The following is a 12981-nucleotide window of genomic DNA, read 5'->3' on the forward strand; positions in this document are numbered from 1 at the left end:
TATGACAAACTGTAACTGTCCATGGTGCTATGAACGCAATACTTGCAGTAGTGAGGCAGCCAGGCATTGTAATCCCAAGAATCAGGAGGACCTCTAGAGGTTCCAGCCCTGACTTTGACCCACACTAACTCTACTGTGATGCTAGGCAAGTTACTTACGTTTTCAGGGTTTGGGGCAATCCTCTAAGTTGCAGAACAGTCATTTGCCTAACTGGATAAAAGGGAATTCCCTTCCTGGAAGTTCAGTATGAACCAACAAAATTACAGATTGAACCACGAAAACTTATCTTACCCACCTCATGGGACCTTTCATACCTTGAGTTATCACTGGCAGAAAGAGAGCACTGTGCTGGGTTTGACCGAGTATAGTACTTCTCAAGTAATTCAGAAATGATTTACTATATTTCAGAATGTTAAAGGAAGTGAGAGAATTCCTTCTCCATCAGCTCACATATAGAGATTCTGGGACATGGTCTCGCCTTCCTCCCAGACCATCTGCCTCCAACATAATGAAAATGTAGCTACTCTTTGGTGTGGTTGCTGTTGTTCAGTCATTTCAGTCATGTCTGACTCTTCATGATCCCATTTGGGATTTTATTGGCAAAGATACTAGAGTGGTTTGCCATTTCCTTCTCCAGTTCATTTTACAGATGAGGAAACTGAGGCCAACAGAATTAAGTGACTTGCTTAGGGTCACATAATTAGTAATAGTCTGAGGCCAGAATTGAATTTAAAAAGATGAGTCTTCCTAACAGGCTTGACACTCTATCCACTGTGCCACCTACATGCCTTTGGAGTAGAACAAAAGAGCTATTTAATAATTGAATACTTCACTATGGTTAATGACCATAAGTGAAGTTTTTGTTCAACATAATCTATGACCATAATGACATGTAAATTAAGCAAATGTAGTTCCTTAACTCAAATCTATCCAAGACAGCAGTTGCTGCATGTAAGGAACATGTGGGCAGAGGCTGGATCAGAGACTGGTCAAGAATGTTGTAGGGGGGGTTCAGCTATGGATCAGACTGGATGGCTATTGAGTTCTCTTCTGACTTAGGAATCTGTGATTCTCTATGTAAAAAATTGTATTGTATTGTATTAAAAACAATTTTTTTAAACCCTTACCTTCCGTCTTGGAGTCAATACTGTGTATTGGCTCCAAGGCAGAAGAGTGGTAAGGGCTAGGCAATGGGGGTCAAGTGACTTGCCCAGGGTCACACAGCTGGGAAGTGTCTGAGGCCAGATTTGAACCTAGGACTTCCCATCTCTAGGCCTGGCTCTCAATCCACTGAGCTACCCAACTGCCCCCTGTATTGTATTGTATTGAAAAGCCACTCTGCCCAAGAGTTGAGCATCCCTTAATATGAAAAAGGAAATCTCAAATTCTTTGGGTCGTTGGGGCCATCAGAGTGAAAAACAAAGGATTCTACAGATCACAGATTCTAGCTGATTTATACTGCAGAAAACCTCACCAGAATGGATAACTGGTATTCAAGTTACAAGAAGAATGCCTATAGCTCATACTTTGACAAATATAACTGAAACATTCCATCTCAGGATTGCCTGGAAAAGTGAACTGACAGTTAACATTTTGTCTCTGTTTAGATTGTATCTGATTATGGAAATGACCCTTTTGGATACAATTAATATCTTCCTCTTGCTGCAGCAAACCCAGATGGATATGGGTTCTCTTTCACCAAAGTGAGCAACCCCTGTTTGACTTCTACTCTTCTTCAGTGGTCTTAAAAAATAAAATGGGACAAAGTTGATCTCTTTTTGGATTTCCCTAAGTTGAATGTAGTCTGCTGAGCTCTCTTCACTCTGAGATCAGTCACATAGATGGGCCTGTGACCTTGATTTTTCAGTATAAAATGGCTTTGTGAATAGTTTTGGTCTGCAGGGCCCTTTGACTACTTTCTTGGATGCTTGGACTGGATTTTTTATGTAGGCAGCTGAGTGGGCTCCTTCTAAACATCTCTGTGTTTCAGCAGTAGGACTGACAACAAAGTGAAGGGGAATTCTACTCCTTGAAAAATAAATTGTGATTGAATTTAGGTAGATCATATGATAAGGTTACTAACATATAAGACCTGAAAAGAGATGGGCCAATCCTGTGGCAAAGAAGAGGGACCGAAAGTGAGGAGCCAGGTGACATGCTGGAACACCTGAGATATTAAAGGCATAAGATGAAGGCAGTGGCTAGGTCCACTAAGAGCATATAGTTGCACAGGATGAGAAGAAGTGGAAAGGATGGGATTTGCATCTGCTAGAAGGAGAACCCAGATCAGTGAAATCATTGCTCTGTCAATGTACATAGGCACGATCCTTTCTGATGCTACCATGAGTGCCACCTGAAAGTTGCTCCCCAAATCGTAAAAACAAAGAAGTTTCAGTGGTGGCAGTGCTACTTATGTGGCCACTTTCACTACCTGGAGGGCCAGAGCCTTGCCCTGGCCTTGGAGGGAAGGATTAATTGCCTGTAACTGAGGTTCTTGTAACAGCTAACCCTAGTCACAGTCTTAGTGCTCACAGATCTAAAGAGGAAGGGGATTCCCTATTGCTGAAGTAAGGGAGCTGAGACTTCTAGTCCTTGCTTTTGAGCAATCTCAGTGTCCTGCTCACCAGGAGACTGGTGCACCTACTGAGAGTCCTAGTCTCAGCTTTATTTAGCAATTTATGGTTCTGGTAGAATAGGGGAGACCTTCTCTTTGAACCTTAAGGTCCCTCAACCAAGGATTTACTTTTGAGTTCTGAATCACAGCACCGTGCTCATGGGGATATTGCTGTGGCTGTCCGGCTGACTGAACTAATGGTTAGGGAGTTAAAGGGATAGGGTATAGGGGTCCCTTCCCTTGAAACACAAGGTTCAGTGGCCTGCCTCTGACTTCCTGGAAGTCGCAGCACTGAGGCTGCTTGTCCATCCCTGTCTGAGGTGATGGCAGATGTCAAGACACTCGGCCATAATTCTGGTCAGTGGCTCACGAATTAAGGAATAGGTACTTGTGGTCTCTGCTTGACCTGTTGCCCATCCAGATGGTTCCTTTGGATTCTGCCAAGAAGGGATGACTCCAGCAGCCTCCAGAAGTCAGTGGATAGACAGCAATAAACATTCCAGATTCAGTCAGAATAGAAACAGACAAACCTTATTGGGAAAAGAGAATGGAACCCCAGGAATCCCATACCAGGGCTTAAATTACTCCTGAGAGATGAGGAGGGAGCCCTCTGTGCTTTAGCCAAGAGTGGGAGATAATCAGGCAGTCCAAGGACTGTTGGTGATTGCTCTACTGCGTAATGTGGTTAATACAGAAATGTTTCTGGGACATTCTCCCTTCTGGCCATCTCTATAGAAGTGAGGCGTTCCTCCTTGCCTTGGATGAGAATCGGGAGTGGGGGACAGTGCTTCATCCTGACTTCGAAGGGAGGGTAAGGCATTTCCTCTTGAACACTTAAGACTCTTCAGGCTTTGTGTCCAGATGCAGAGTGCTAAGAGGCCACCTAATGCCCCAACTTTATTATGCCAAAGTTGGTAGACTATCAGAATACACAGTCAAGGGAAGTCAGAACTAGGGAGGCTTCAGCAAAGTAGCTAGTAAATTTCCATATAAAGTTAAAACAGCACCGTGTGCCAAAGTTAGGCCTCCAAATGGTGAAGTAAGGTTTAGGAGATATTAAAAAAATTACCCTGTTAAAAAAAAATCCAAAACTCCCACTGAGAAACATGTTTTCACTACACAAGGGCTCTTTATCTAGGACCAAAATAGCAAAAACGTCCAAACTACAGACCTATTGTCTTTAGGTTATTTAACAAGATGTGGGAGGTTTTACCTGTCTCCTCTTGGCCAGACAACAGAGAAAAGGATTAGATGACTGGCACAAATATCTCTTTAATCAGACACCTGTTTCTTCATAACCACAGGTGCTCACTTGAGGATCAGCTTGTGGAGAAACTGAGGAAGTTCCAAGGGAGTTTTCTTGTGCACCTGAACCATTTCTTATGCTTTTTTTCCCTCTTTTTTTGGTTGGGATTCCTACGATTGCATGTGGACAAAGACCCGATCCATGCTTTCTGGAAGCCTCTGCATTGGTGTTGACGCAAACAGGAATTGGGATGTGGGCTTTGAAGGTGGGAGACTTGTTCCCAGAGAACATGTTTTTTTTCTTTTCTTTATAACAGACTATAAGAAAAAACAAATAAACAAAAAGTCCTGAGTAAGCTTCCTACTCATGTGCACTGGACTATTTTTGTTTGGTTTAGAATGTGGTTTTATGTCTTGCCTCTCTAATGAGTAAAACTGAGACAGAGAATCTGAGAATCCTCTCCCTATTACTTAGTTCCTGTATGACTTTGGGAGAGTCACTTGCCCAATCTGGGTCTCAGCTTCCACATGTGTAAAATGAATGCCATTGGATTGGAAGATTTCTATAGGACTTTTTGGTCTCAAGCATATGGTCCCATGTATCCCTCTTCAGCTCCCATGATCTTCTTTCTTTTGGAATTACTGACTTTGACCTATACACTGAACCCTGAAGGAAACATTGGCCAAGAAGGAATTAGATATATACAAAAAGAATGATTTTACCTAGACTTTTTTTCCTCCTGAATGTTATATGGTTTTTTAAAATTAAATTTTATTTTTTCAATTACATGCAGAAACAATTTTTGACAATTGTTTTCTGACATTTTGCAATTCAGACTGTCTCCCTCCACCCCTCTCTGAAGCAGTAAATAGTTGGGTATAGGTTATAGCAGGGTTTTCATGCAACATATATGTCCTTATTCCCTGTGTCATAACTGAAGACATAAATCATATATACAGCAAAAAACTCATGAAGGAAATAGAGTGAAGGATGGTGTAGTTTGATCTGTAATCAGATTCCAACAGTTCCTTCTTTGGCTGTAGATAGCATTTTTTTTTTTGGTAATAAATCCCTTTGGTTTATCTTGGAACCTTATTTTGATGATAATAATTTAGTTCTTCACAATATTTCTTTTTTAATTTAATTTTATTGTCATGCAAAACACACTTCCATATTGGTTATTGTTGTAAGAGCAAACTCATACATAAATCCAAATCCCAAAATAAAACCATAAATATACTGATGTGAAGGACGACTCCAACAGTTTTCTCTCTAGAAGTGGATAGCATTCCTTGTCAGAAGTCTTTCAAGATTGTCCCAAATCATTACATTGCTGAGAGTAGCCAAGTTTTCACAGATAATCATGGGCCAATATTGCTGTTATTGTGTACAATGTTTTTCCAGTTCTGCTTATTTTTCTCTGCATCAGTTCCTTCAGAGCTTTCCAACTTTTTCTGAAATCATCTTGCTTATTGTTTCTTATAGTCAAGAGTATTCTATCACCAAAATGTACCACATCTTGTTCAGCCATTCTCCTAATGATGGACACCCCTTCAGTTTCCAGTTCTTTGCCAATATAAAAAGAGCTATTAAAAGTTTTTTTGAACCAGAAGGTCCTTTTCCCCTGTTAAAAAGTTTTTACAATTTTGATATTCCCCAAGTGGGCACATGGAATTAAATTTAATGCCCTTTTCTAGATCCCATTCACTTCCACCCATGCTCTCTTGTAGATCAATAATAGGTCTGTCAGGGCCAAGTGAGGGAGTTTTGGAGTCAGAAGGGGAGTTCTAATCCAACCCTGTCATTTCACAGATTCAGTATCATGTCAGGATAAATTGTCAAATGCCAAATACTGAATAATATCACATTCTCCAAAAAAATTGAAATGAAAAAAGGGACAAAGATTGTGTTTGACCTATGATTTTTCCCCTCTATACCCTTTGAATACTCTGAAGGTGAAGAAAGAACATATTCAATTCCTTTCTCTAGGTGCATCCAGAATTTTAGGTCCCATTAAGATAACCACGAGTAATTCCAGGATTTGGGGTCTTGGACCAAATCCTCCAGCATCCTATTGCTTCTCCTGTAACCAAAAATAGCTTTATGATTTGGAGATCCTGTCTAATAATTCCCATGGAGAGAGAGTGATCTAATTCAGGGGCTTTCCCATGTAAGGGTTAAATTTAATGGTGGGACAATAATTTTATGAAGTTATGTGGTCACCAAAATTTATTATACTTTGAGTCAGAAAATTTATTTACAAATATTTACAAATGGAGGGAATAATAAAGAAGAGAAATGTGAGGGGAATAACAGCCTAAAAGCTTTCAACCAGGAAGGCTGGTGGTAAGTAACCACAAAGCCTCCTCCAAGATGGTAGCTAATCTCTTAGGAAACTAGAAAAGTAGTCAGCCTTTCACTCATCCAATGAAGTAGTCTGGGAGTCAGAGTCTAAATTGAAACTGAGCTTAAAGACCATGATCCGAGCCTCTGTCTCCAGCAAAGCTCCCTTGAAGACTCTCCCAGTTAGAAGACTATCTCCAGAACACAATCTCTTCAAATAATCTTCTCCAAGACCATCTCCCCAGACTGAGTTCAGGGCTTGCTTTTATGGTGACCCCTTGTCTCTGCCTCTCTTCACAGGGGCCAATCACAGTTTCTAAAATTGTCTAGCACTGCCCAGGGGGTTCATTGTTTCTGAGGGTGTGAACTCTTACAAGTTACTGAGTGATTGAGTTTCTGAGGGTGTGAATTCTTTTTTTTTTTTTAATACCCTTATCTTCCATTTTAGAATTGATTCTAAGGCAGAAGAGTGGTAAGGACTAGGCAATGGGGGGTCAAATGACTTGCCCAGGGTCACATAGCTAGGAAATTTCTGAGGCCATATTTGAACCCAGGACCTCCCATCTCTGGTACTGTCTCTCAATCCACTGAGCTACCCAGCTGCACCCTCTTATGAATTCTTAAGAGATTAAGTTTCTGACTGATTGAGTCAGAAAGGGGTGGAACTCTTCCCAAGTATCTTGCTGGTTTCTTACCTAGCATTAAGTAGGGTATAAATTCACTAAGTGGTTTGGAGCTCCTCCACCTAGTTCAAGATTGTGTTGATTCAATCAAAAGGTAGACAAAGGAGAATTAATCTTATCTTTACTGTCTAGTGATGTGCTTAAATTATTGTTAACCAAAGTATTAATTCCAACTAGGCAAAGAGAACAAAGAATTCCCTTTTAAACTCTGCTCTACAGTGTTTGTTTTTTTTTTTTAACCCTTACCTTTTGTCTTAAAGTCAAAACTAAGTATTGGTTCCAAGGCAGAAAGAGCACTAAGGTCTGGGCAATGGGGGTAAGTGATTTGTCCAGGGTCACCCCACACACACCTAGCTAGAAAGTGTCTGAGGCTAAATTTCAAACTAGGTCCTCATGTCTCAAGGCTGGGCATTCTATCCACTAAGCCACCTAGCTAACACCCTCTGAGCATCTTTTAATTGTCAACAAGACCTATATCCAGATCCAGCCCCTGCTCTGAATTATATCATGGACCAAGCACCCACTCAGAAGTTGAAGTGAGATCCATTGCTGACTTCATTAAGAACCATGGGCAAATCAAAGCCTTCATCAGCCTTCACAGCTACTCCCAGCTGCTGCTGTTCCCCTTTTGGTATATATGGATCAAGGTGCCAAACTTTGATTAGCTGGTGAGTCATTGGCACCTCCCAGAATTATCTGAACTTTCTGGGCTGCTTTGCTTCTGTTACTTGAATTTCAAGTTTGATATAAGACCGTAATATCCATTGAGATAATATCCACTTCTCCAACCTGAAGGTACAAGTTGGAAAGACTCGCTCTGATTTTTTCCTTCTTTCACACACCAGGTGGTGCTTAGAAATTGGATAGTCTCAACTTAAGATGAACACAACAAAGGGTTTTTTCCCCTTTTAGTTAAAGCCAAAGTTTTCTGAAATATAAAAAGAAAAATCTGAAAATTTTAACTTTTCCATGATTTGGCAAACATTTTTGCAAAATCTATTTGTCAAAGACATGACACAGAATTGGATGTACCAATCACTTAAAAAAATGCTTCCATCTTAGAATCAATACTTGGTATTGGTACTAAGGCAGAAGAGTGGTAGGGGCTAGGCAATGGGGCTTATGTGACTTGCCCAGGGTCACACAACTAGGAAATGTCTTAGATCAGATTTGAACTGTAATAGGGGGTTTGGGGGAGGTAGGATCAGATAGGATATCAATGGATTACTTTGGGACAGCACCAGGGTTTCCAGTTGTGGGTTGAAGGGCCTAACAGTTTGTCCTGACCAGGCCAGAGCCTGATCTGGGACTAGCACACAGATTTACTCAGTCACAGAGTTGGATATGATAAATAGAAAGTGTAATTTATTTCCAGAGAGAGAGAGAGAGAGAGAGAGAGAGAGAGAGAGAGAGAGAGAGAGAGAGAGAGAGAGAGAGAGAGAGAGAAGTTTGAAGGTCAGGGAAATCTCTGTCACTAATTCACTAGCTGCAAAACCCAGATCTAAACTTCCTCCAAGAGCGTCTTCAGGGATTTAATAGTCTACACTTATTACCCTCTCCTCTCTAATCTATAAACCCAGTTCCTGTTCTAAATAACCTGCACTAAATCCCTCTCTTGGGTATTTCTAGAGGTGATGGCCTGTGACAGATTTGGCAGGGCCCAGGGTAGGTCCCAGGTCCAAATGGACCCAGACTTCAGCTTACTACAGTGCAGGATCATAGATTTCTTCTCCCAAGGAAGCACAGCAACAGGATAACAACAAGCAGGATAGGATCAGCAACCGCAGGACAGGCAGCCACTCTTCCCAGGTTACATCCAGAGAGAGACAGACAACCACCCCTCAGTTCCAGCATAAGCCTTCCTTCCAGTATTCCAGAATCTTTCTCTGCAGGACTCATGCATCTGCCCTTTGCAAACCTTTATTTTCCTACTAAACTTATCTCTTCCTCATAACAGAACCCAGGACCTCTTGTCTTTTTTATGTTTATTTTCCAAAAATTTTTTTTTATTTAAGTATTTTTCCATGGTTATATGATTCAGGTTCTTTCTCTCCCATTTTCCCCTCCCTCCCTCCCAGAGCTGGCAAGCAGTTTCACTGGGTTATACCTGTATTATCACTCAATGCCTATTTCTATATTATTCATTTTTTGTAATAATCATTTAAAAACCAAAACTCCACATCCAATACCCATATAAACAAGTGAAAAATCAAATGTTTTTCTTCTGTGTTTCTCCTCCCACAGTTCTTCTTGCAATGTGGATAACATTCTTTCTCATAAATCTCTCAGCATTGTCCTAGATCATTGCATTACTGCTAGTAGAGAAGTTCATTACATTCAATTGTGCCACAGTGTATCAGACTCAGTGTATAAGGTTCTCTTGCTTCTGCTCCTTTCTCTGTGCATCAGTTCCTGGAATTCATTCCAGTTCACATGGAATTCTTCCACTTTATTATTCGTTTGAGCACAATAGTATTCCATGACCAACATATACCACAATTTGTTCAGCCATTACCCAATTGAAGGACATTCCCTCTTTTTCCAATTTTTTGCCACCACAAAGAGCATAGCTATGAATATTTTTGTACAAGTCTTTTTCTTTATTATCTCTTTGGGGTATAAACCCAGCAGTGGTATGACTGGATGAAAGGGCTGACAGTCTTTTAAAGCACTTTGGGCATAGTTCCAGATTGCCTTCCAGAATGGTTGGATCAATTCACAATTCCACCAGCAGTGTATTAGTGTCCCAATTTTGCCACATCCCCTCCAACATTTATCACTTTCCTTTGCCAATCTTGCCAATCAATATTGGCCAATCTGATAGGTATGAGGTGGTATGTCAGAGTTGTTTTTATTTCCATTTCTTTAACTAGGAGGGATTTAGAACACTTTTTCGTGTGCTTATTGATAGTTTTGATTTCTTTATCTGAAAATTGCCTATTCATGTCCCTTGCCCACTTATCAATTTGGGAATGGCTTGAGTTTTTTTTGTATAATAGATTTAGTTCCTTATATATTTGGGAAATTAGACCTTTGTCATAGAATTTTGTTATCAACTTTTTTTCCCAGTTTGTTGCTTCCCTTCTAATTTTGGTTGCATTGGTTTAAATTTAAATTTAATTTAATTTAAAATAATCAAAATTATTCATTTTACATTTTGTAATGTTCTCTATCTCTTTCTTGATCTTAAATATGGTAACCACTTTAATAGTCAGAGGGGTCACTGCTGGTACAAAGGAAATAGATAATGCTATTTGAGACCTAGGGTTTTAGGGATATAACTAAGAGGGTAATACTCAGGGTTTGTAATATTCCTTACAGTTCAAGTTTACAAAAAAAACAGAATGCAGGTAAGGTAAAATCTCAGGTAAGATTTGAGATTGGGGGGCAGCTGGGTGGCTCATTGGATAGAGAGAGAACCAGGCCTATTGATAGGTGTTGGGTTCAAATATGGTCTCAAACACTCCCCAGCTGTTCCCTAGCTGGGCAAGTCAACTACCCCCATTATCCAATCTTTATTGCTTTTCTGCCTTGGATACTTAGTATTGATTCTAAGTCAGAAGGTAAAGGTTAAAAAAAAAAGTTTGGAATTGAGCCTCAGCTGTCATGTATTAGTTATGTGACTTTGGGTAAATCCTGTAATTTCTCTGAGACTCAGTTTCCTTGCCATAAAAACGAGAACAATCTCCACTACTTCTCTTATAAGGTCATTGTTACAACCAAATAAGATAATATGAAAAGAAATTTGAAAATGATGCTATATAAATGTAAACTATAGCTACAATTAGAGCCAACTATTTAGAATTCTTAGTTTAAATTATAATTCTTTGCTGTCATCAATTTTTTGGGAAAAGCTGGGTCATAAGTAATTGAGTCAAAATGATGTTTTATCTTAAAAAATGAAGCAAAAGGCATACATACCAGAATATAGTATGTTCTGGGTTCCCATTTAATCTAATCTCTTATGCCTTCTTCATGTATACCTCTTTACAGTGGGAATTGGTATTCTAAATGAATCCGAGTCAAAAAAGATTTAATTATGTTCACTGTACTCATCCTTGCTGTTATTCAGTTGTTTTTCAGTCATTTCTGATTCTTTGTGACCCCATTTGGGATTTTGGGGACAAAAAAAATGGAGTGGTTTGCCATTTCCTTCTCCAATTCATTTTACAAATGAGGAAACTGAGACATAGGGTTAAATGATTTGCTCTGGGTCACACAGCTGTGTGTAAGGCTAGATTTGAACCAAGAAAGATATCTTCCTGACTCCAGGCTTGGCACTCTATCCATTGCACCACCTAGCTGTTCATGGTCTTAAGAAGGCACAAAGGATACAAAAATCCAAATGGAGGAAAAGGCACAGTCATGCTTTTATATAATCTATAATTTAATAATGATAACATTTAAAAAGATAAATATGATACCAGGGAGAATATTCTAAGCTAAGAGCACAGGGGAAGAACACCAGATAAACATTAAATTAATAATATTCTTTAAAAAAATCTTATCTTTATCTAATTACATGTAAAAACAATTTTTATCATTTGTTTTTAAAAATGTTGAGTTCCAAATTCTCTCCCTTCTTCCACTTCCCTCTCATTGAGATTGCTAGTAATTTGATATAAATTACATATACGCAATTGTGCAAAATACATTATGCAAAATATTAAGCTAAAAAATGTTTTCAGTAAGATTTTCAATAGCAAGAGTTAAAACCAAAATAGCCCTTCTATTAGCCAGGAAGTCATTTAAACAAGATTCCCTATTCTCTGACAGGGAAAGTTATTGGATATTTTCTCAGAAAGAATTTTGAGGCTTCAAAAGTTCTTTCCTTGTTTCTCTCACTTTAGAAAAAAATTGGCCCAAACTGTTGCTGATTCTGTGACATCACTGTATGGCTCCAAGTACTTAGTGGGATCAATCTGTTATTGCCTCTGTAACGTAGTAGATATTGCTACTAGGGGAATTATGGTAATAGGGAAATGTTAGAGCAGTAACACCAGGAAGCAAGCTAGGGAAAAGACTGGATCTTGGGCCCCTCCCCCTAAACTACTTCCTGTTCCCTTTCCACTGTTTTAGAAATGTTCTTCTCAGAGATGGTAAGCTTGAAGATTTCCCCTAATAACCAAATCCCACAATCAAATCTTTTAACTAAGAGGTCTTTTATTTTTGGGTATAGGAGGTAAGGAGAGGGGTGGGGGTGAGAGGAAAATAGGTCTCCCTAAATTTTCCAAGTTATCCCTGTTGATTGAAGATTTAAAGATGTATTCAAACAACAACAAACATTTCCATATTACATTTTAATCTGGGACACTCTATAGGCTTGTGGCAGTCAAGTTTGACATTCCTATAATGTAATCCAACTCAAAGTGTGTATCTTCTGAATTCTCAACAAATGGCCACCTAGCCACTCCCCCCCCCCCACACTTGAAATATTATAATAGAATTGAAGGGTTTTGGGGGAAGAAACATATGTGAACTTTAGGTTACTCTACCCTACTTAGTCTAACAAAATCAGGAATGTCTACACCCATACTTAAGGATTAAGTACCTAGAAGGATGGCCTATGATAGACATGTGCTAGCAAATGACAAATCAGAAACAGCTGACAGACCCCTGGGTTGTTCTAAGTCAAGCTTAAATTACTATTGGTACAGGTGAGATGCAGAAAAGTGATGTAAAACCCTCTATATATTTCGCGTCACTTCCTCTCTCTGGCCTCTTTATGTGGAGAGGTGGCTCTGTCTGACAGCATGCTGAGTATCTTGGCATCTTGGTGTGGCAGCAGCTATTGTCCGGTTTAGCAGTGAGTTTCCCTTGATACCATACTGGAGGAAGCCTAGTAACCTAGTTCAGATGAGGCATCTTCTCTGAACTCTCTCAGAATTTAGACTGATTCTTTCTCCTTTACTTTCCAAACACTATCCACTTAGAAGCCTCTAATCTTCAGAAACCTTGTGGCGGAGGACTTTGAACTTCCCCTGGCACAGGCCAGGTGGGAGAGATCCTGTACCCTTTCCCTCTTTCTTCTCCTTGATTTCTTCCCTCTTTATTGATTAAACCACCATTGATTTCCAAACTGACTTTATTTGGGA

The 12981-nt window shown here is 39.6% G+C and overlaps 1 protein-coding gene across 1 annotated transcript in view; it reads left to right on the plus strand.

Annotated features, from left to right (window-relative positions):
- Positions 1-12981, plus strand: part of LOC100617853 (carboxypeptidase A2) — a 53965-nt gene that overhangs the window by 17519 nt on the left and 23465 nt on the right. The window contains 4 exon segments of the mRNA XM_056800659.1: positions 3309-3425; positions 4017-4125; positions 4258-4288; positions 7368-7517. Coding sequence (XP_056656637.1) covers positions 3309-3425; positions 4017-4125; positions 4258-4288; positions 7368-7517 — 407 coding nt within the window.

The sequence above is a fragment of the Monodelphis domestica genome, chromosome 5 (genome assembly GCF_027887165.1).
Source record: "Monodelphis domestica isolate mMonDom1 chromosome 5, mMonDom1.pri, whole genome shotgun sequence".
Classification (NCBI taxonomy): Eukaryota; Metazoa; Chordata; class Mammalia; order Didelphimorphia; family Didelphidae; genus Monodelphis; species Monodelphis domestica.